The following is a 7,232-nucleotide window of genomic DNA, read 5'->3' as shown; positions in this document are numbered from 1 at the left end:
TGATATAAGGAAATGTGAATAACAAATTTATTATTGCCTCTAGGGCATATTTCCTTCAGTGCCCCGCTCCACCAGGCGCTATGCGTCACGCCTGGCTCGCAGGCGATTAGGGCCCGCGCTATTTTGCCCCCTAACAGGCGGAGACTTGTGCATCGCGGGCCCGGGGGCTACTGTCGGGCCCGTGGGACCGGGGATACCCAGGCCCGTCTGCCTTTGGCCCAGGACGTGGCGCATGTCAAGAGCCTAACGAGTGGCACACTAACAAGCGTCATGAGCAAGACTCCTCGTGAGGCCCTTGCCTCACGAGGCCCTCCCTCGGCTGGCGTCCCGGACGGACTAGGTGGCTCCACCAAGAGCCTTGCAAGCCCCCCCCCCCCAGAGGCTACCTCCCGAGGCCCCTTCTCAAAGGCAAGCAAGTCAAGGGCTATTCAGCTCGGTCGCGCGGTCCCGTGTCTTCATGTGGGTGACGCGCGCAAGAACGAACGGTGGCAGAGACCGTTCCAACAGGCGCTGATGAGGAGATTTTCCTTTTCTATGCTAAGGGAGCGAGATCAGCCCGTCGGTTCCCAAAGCAATCCCCAAAGGTTGCCCGATCAGTTCAAGAAGACCAAGATGACGGGCGCGCAGGGTGGAGGTCATCACCGAGCTCACTAGCGCATCATGGACGGTGGCTTTGCAGACGAAGACCACCTTTTCTCAAGATAGACTGCGCCCTGTCCCCCTTCCAAATTCCCGTTGTCTGGCAACCTTCCCGCCTATGTTTTCGGGGGAAGAGGACCAAGGCAGATATAAAAGGAGGGCAGGGTGCCGCTGGAGAGGAGGTCGACCACTGGATCATCTACCTTGTACTCACATTCTCTCTGACCAGTGCAATTCCAAACCAAACAGGAGTAGGTTTTTACACCGCAAGGTGGCCCAAACATGGGTAAATGTTGTGTCATCGGCTCGCTCCCGCTAGCTCGCTCTCGCTGTAGCCTCCCCGTGGTTAGCCGTAGGAAAGGATGGGGCGGTAGGAACGAGTGCATCCCAGAGTTCGAACCTTTGGGTCCCCGGAGCCCCGATTCCGACATCGCCTTCTCCATCTCCAAGCCCTGCTCCTTAGTGAGAATCGCGCATCGCAAGTGTGCGGCCCTCGGTTCATGCCACTAGTGAAGGAGAGAGGCAAGAAATTACGGAGGAGAACGACGGCTGAGGTGGAATGAAATGGGAAATGGTGGAGGTGGGTGATGTAAAGGACGTTCACGCGGGCTTGTTATAGAAAGCGAACAGTTCCACAAGCTGATGTGGTGACTAACCAAGTGTCGTGATCCATGCGGCTTGATCCGATGGTCAACGGAGTCCACCGAAAAAACATTTCCAAGGAACGTCAGCACGATAGCATTTGGGTAATTTTTTTGCGAAAAAGATCAGATCTAGTCAGATGCGAATCGAGCCGACTAAACTAGGACTGAAATTTGTGGACCACACGGTTTGCTTAACCAGATCGAAGCACCGGGGTGTCGTCTTGACGGCCAACTTGCTGTGCTTAACACACAATACGAACTCAAACCAAATCTATGAATGACGCTAATGAGCTGTCCGTAGTACGGCACGGAGATCTTAACAGTCCTGCAAGTGCATCATCTTCTTGATTATAAAAAATCCGAAAACGTGTCATGTGGCAAAAACTGTGGTAGTAGTACGTAGAGAGAGGTTGGAGCCCGACCAGAGACCGACCAGCGGCAGGGCGTCACAGTCCCCGGCTGGACCGAAACAAAAAGCAGGTGCGCGCACCCACCAAGCTACCTCACCTGTCGCTGCCACCACCCTCCAGCGCCTTAAATGCGCCCGCACCGCACCGCGCCGGCCGCGCGCGAGGCCGCCGTACCGTACCGCCACACCGCCGTGCTGGCTGACGATCGTGTCAGATCCAAATCGGCATGTGCTGCCGCGCTCACAGTGCCTGCACGAGTACCCCGGTCCGCGCCCGCGCCATCGATCGGGCTCCCGAGAGTCGGTTCACACCCCGCCCACGCGCACCGGCCGCTTTCAGACGCCGCCCGCCCCCGCACGGTTTTTTAGCCACGAGACACGGTGTCGCCGGCGGTAGCGTGTGGTATAAGCGTGGACGACGTGGAGGCCATGCTCGCTTTTCACATGGGACGTCGGGACGCAGAGCTGGCGCCGCGCCGCGTACCCTGGTCTCAGGTCAGGTCAGGCGCACCGCCACGGCATACGCAAAAAACCGGTGCACGAGCTGGACAGGGCAGGGCAGGGGATATTATCCTATGACGACGTGCGGCGTTTTCTGTTCGGATTCACACGCTTTATGGAGGGGCCCCGACGCTACCACTGAAGCACAAACCGTGACCATATTTGCATCGCTCCGATCGAACACTTGAAGAAGATATATGCAGACTCTGAAAGTTGATGCACACGAAAATGAATCATGCCCTGAAACAGCAAACTCGAACGGCGCGGAAATAGACAACCGGATGGCATGCGTAGCATGCACTTGTCATGATTGTGGCCGGGCGCTCTAAATATTGCTGCTGGACGCAACAGGAGTCGAGCGAGAGGCCAAACAGAAACGGTCTCACTTAAGGCATAGGTCCCCGGTCACCGTGGATCCCTTTTTATGATTGGATGCCCTCCATATGCGCCTCTCTTGCAGGGAAACGGAAATGGCGATCGATGATCCAAAGCAGTTCCCGATGCCTGGCCTGCCCCGACGTGCAGAGTCATGCACCGTCTCCGAACGGAAACGGCCCCACCTGCCGCTGCCAGCTTGACCCCGCACATGTTATTCCCTTGGTCTCATTCTCATCGTATGCCATGATGCAATGCCACCGCCAGCATCAGCGGCCGTCAGCTCGCTCTCGAGATCGAGATCGGGATCGGAGGGCGCGGAGCAGAGCAGAGATCACGTAGCGTCACGCTGGCGTGGGTGGGTAGGGTAGGGCCCGGTCAAAGGGCGACGTACACGTGTCATGCCCCATCCGTCTGAACGATTGACCGCGGCGCCGCGCTTTGACCCCTGCATGTGACCGGCTACCGCCGGTGCACGCCGCTGACTCACCCCGTGACCGTGGACCGTTCCCACCCCCACCATTACATTACAAATTACGGTGCCATTACTATACTCTAGCAGTAGTATTAGAATTATACTACTAGCTAGCTAGGTCTGGACTCTGAAGTCTAAGCATGGAGTATCCTGCGGTTAAAACCGAGAGGAAGAAACCAAAGGAGTGGGGAAGAGGCCAAGGAATGGACATCTATCTCATCTATCTCTTCTCTTTTGGGCCCAATCAATTAGCGGTTGTTTCTTTCAGAAAAGCTAGCCAAAAAGCCAATGGAAAAAAAAAACCCCCCCCCCCCACCCCCCCCCCCCCCCCTCTCTCTCTCTCTCTGAATCCCCAAGATATAGCTAGGAGCTGCGCCCCCTCTCGCTCTCTTGCACACACACACCTCTCGCTGTCTCCTTCCTTGGCTTGCCTCACTAATCACTGCACCTCCACCACCATACCACCACTACTAGTACCTCCCCCATATGCTTGCTTCCCTCTCGATCCCTCCCCCCCTCCCTCCCGTTTCATAAGCCCACAGCCAGCCACAGCGCCAAGAACAATCGGTTCGAGTTCCCACAGGCAGCAAAGCAATACAGCGTAGCGCCTATGTCGGGCGAGTTCCAGTTCCACGACGAGCTCGCGTCGCTCTTCATGCAGCGGCCGGGGCCGGGGATGCAGCAGCAAGAGCAGCAGGCCTCCTGGCTCGCCGACTACCTGCAGACGCCCATGGACTACGATCTGCTGTGCAGGGCGCTGGAGCTGCCAGCCGCGGAGGACGTCGTCAAGAGGGAGCTGGTAGTGGACACCACGCCCAGCGGCGGCGCCCTCACCCCCAGCGCCGGCGGGGGGACGCCCAACGCCACGTCGTCCATGTCGTCCTCGTCGAGCGAGGCCGGCGGAGGCCTCTGCGCCGGAGAGGGGGACTCGGCTGGGAGGTGCAAGAAGGAGGACGGCGACGGGGAGGACGGCAAGGGGGGAGATGAGGGTGACAAGAGCAAGAAAGGGTGAGTTGGACTGCATTAATTTCTCTCTCTCTCTCTCTCTCTCTCTGTGATTTTCCGTGTCTTGATCTGAAATCTTGGGGCGTCCCTTTTGGCGAGTTCTTGGTCCTTCTGACTGCCTAATCTGGTTACCTGCCTCTAGTTCTTTTCTGTGATGATATTGGATCAAGATTTGGGGCCGGCTAGATTTCGCTTCCTTGAATTGCTTGCTAGCCATTCATTCATTCATGCCTTTCTGTTCTTTTTTTGTTCTTTATTCCCCTTTTAAGGTAGTTTGGCCGGCTGGCCAAGGTGTGAACCCGGCTAGGGTTTCACACCGAGCGCTCAAGCCTCACCCTGACAATCAAGAATAAATATAAATAAAAACATAAAATCTGATTTCGTGTCATGAACTCTTGATTACTTGCTTCATCTCCAAAATCTTGATCACAAATTTGCCTCTTGCATTTTTTCTACTTTTATTTATGCTTTGTTCATTTTTCTTCTTCTAGCCCATGGCCCCATCTTGTCAAAATCATGCCCAATAATCTCTAGAATGAAACCATGCCCAGTTAAGAGACCCTCTCCCATCTAGGATTTGCTCAGGTTCTACTTTGGTGCAACCTATCATATGTACGCATCTCCCAGAAAATCCAAAGAGCAGAAAAGGGGCAGCAAAAAGGCCGGGCACAATGTGAACCTCCTAAAAAACCATGTGCGCTCATACATAGACCACGCCAACAACCATGCATGTTTGAACGGGATCCCGGCCGGGAGGCCATACATATCGCAGTCGGTCGATCGATCGTAGTATGAACGAAATCTCTATCCACCACTAGGATTAGGAGTAGATAGCTAAGGTATCGAGACAGCCAAATGGTATACGATTCCGCCGCTTTCGGCTGCTGATATCTCATCTCACCGACGCGTAATCGAAATCTTTTCAGGTCTGCGGCGGCGGCGGCCAAGGGCGGCAAGGCGGCCAAGGGCGAGAAGCGGCCGCGGCAGCCGCGGTTCGCCTTCATGACCAAGAGCGAGGTCGACCACCTCGAGGACGGCTACCGCTGGCGCAAGTACGGCCAGAAGGCCGTCAAGAACAGCCCATATCCCAGGTACGTATCGACGTATGTACGTACTATACATACATAGGCAGTTGCACCGCATGTGCATGGGCGATTTTGGTATATACTGTATGTAGGGACGAAGAATGGTTATGTATGTGCTTGTGCTGATAATGGTGACGGGTGTGTGCAGGAGCTACTACCGGTGCACGACGCAGAAGTGTGTGGTGAAGAAGAGGGTGGAGCGGTCGTTCCAGGACCCGGCTGTGGTGATCACCACGTACGAGGGCAAGCACACGCACCCCATCCCCTCCGCGCTCCGCGGCAGCACCCACCTCCTCGCCGCGCAGGCCGCGCACCTGCATCACCAGCACCACGGCCACCTCGGCATGATGCCGCAGATGGGCATGGGCGGCCGCGCCGGATCGCCGTTCGGCCGGAGCAGCGGCGTCGACGTGCTGGGCGGCCTCCTGCAGCCGCGCGCCCACCACAGCATGACGCCGCCGATGATCGGCTCCGGTGCGGGCCACCAAGCGTCGACCCAGGGTCTGGCCGGCTCAATCAGCAGCGTGGCGAGCCCCACCGCCTCGTCTCCTCCGTCGCTCCAGATGCAGCACTTCATGGCGCCGGACTTCGGGCTCCTGCAGGACATGCTGCCGTCCTTCATCCACGGCGCCGGCGGCAACAACAACAACCAGCCCTCATCACCGTATGGGAAGCTTCATTAGTTAGCTAGCTATAGCTAGAGATAATTAAGAGATTTGGTTGGTTCTTGCTGCCTTATTAACATCCCCCAATCGATCTTGTTTTTCCTTGATTGCCTTCACTTCTTGATTTGTTTCCTTCCTCGATCGATCCGGTGCTGCGAGATGGTACAGAATGAGTTTTTTCTGGGCCTCGTATCATTTCGATGGATCTAGCTCGCTAGCTATCTAGCTCTCGTAGTAGTCAGTGTACTAGCAGTTCTTGTACATGAAAGTACCTAATTCCCCATCTCATGCATATATTGCACTCTGTCGCCGGTACTGGCCATGCATGCATGAGCTATATGTATGATAATTTTATGCTCCTTGTGTTTCCCCTGGCTCCATTAATGCAACAGTACTAAGAATGCGCATATCCATTTGCATGTTTGGTATGGTATTAAGGTTTCTTGCATACATGGCAACCGATCATGCATGATAGGCTTCATTAATTTGCTGTTGGTGGCAATTGTGGCAAGAAGAAGATCGATATGTACAACGATCTTGGCTAGCTAACTTGTCATGAACCCGTGATGGGATTGTTCCTGTGGTTGGTACAAAGAGTTGTTAAGGGAAAAAGCAGTGAGGGTCGTTTTGCTGCTTGCTTCTTTCTTGCAGGTAGTGATCACTTGACCAGGTCGCTCGCTCGCTCCAGGCGCTACCTAGCTAGCTAGCGAGCTGGTGTAGATATCATTACTCATCCATAGTGATGTGAACCTACCTGCACTGTAGACCCTGCTTGTGTGGTTTCTGTACATGTACATATGATTGGTGCAAGATTAAACTTGGATGTAGTCACTGATCGATGCACGTTACGGTCCATGTCTGCCTGAGTCATACTACGTATGTAATAGCTGGAGAAAAATCGATGATCCATCTAATATGATATATCGATTGATGTGAACCTAGCTAATTCAAACGTGGTTAATTTGGGTGTTAAATTTGGAGTTTAGACGAAGCTTGGGTGCAACTGTTGAACTGTGCGGTGATGCATGACTCGTACGTGCAGTCGTGCTCACCACGTTGGGGTTTAGAGCTAGCAACAGTGAATGTATCTTTTTTTGCTTTGTTTTTGCGAAGCAGTCAATTTATCTACTGACTAATCAGTTGCTATTTCGTCGGTTAGATGATTGACGTCTTCCCATAAAAAAAAGACATGCATGATTGACGCCTTCCAAATTTTGGTTCCATGCAATGTGCACTGGTCAGTCATGCATGTAGCATGAAATATAGTAACAGATATTTTTGCTTGCATCGATATATCTACCATGGACAAAAGAGTAGGTCAATTAGCTAGATCTATGATGACATGTGACATTTCGCTATTTGTGTGGAATGGTCCGGATATCCTTTTTTAAGCTTTTCCACCCTTTCCAATGCTACCTCATAATATTAAATATT

The 7,232-nt window shown here is 53.9% G+C and overlaps 1 protein-coding gene across 1 annotated transcript; it reads left to right on the top strand.

The window, feature by feature from the left end:
• The first annotated feature begins 3,423 nt into the window (after window positions 1–3,423).
• Window positions 3,424–6,166, top strand: LOC125544322 (WRKY transcription factor 71-like). The gene is made up of 3 exons (XM_048707962.1): window positions 3,424–4,051; window positions 4,975–5,139; window positions 5,282–6,166. The coding sequence occupies exons 1-3, from the start codon at window positions 3,654–3,656 to the stop codon at window positions 5,814–5,816; spliced, it is 1,098 nt and encodes a 365-aa protein (XP_048563919.1). The 5' UTR covers window positions 3,424–3,653; the 3' UTR covers window positions 5,817–6,166.
• Window positions 6,167–7,232: the final 1,066 nt, after the last annotated feature.

This window comes from Triticum urartu, chromosome 3, assembly GCF_003073215.2.
Source record: "Triticum urartu cultivar G1812 chromosome 3, Tu2.1, whole genome shotgun sequence".
In the NCBI taxonomy this organism is placed as follows: Eukaryota; Viridiplantae; Streptophyta; class Magnoliopsida; order Poales; family Poaceae; genus Triticum; species Triticum urartu.
This window is presented reverse-complemented; position numbering and strand designations above follow the sequence as displayed.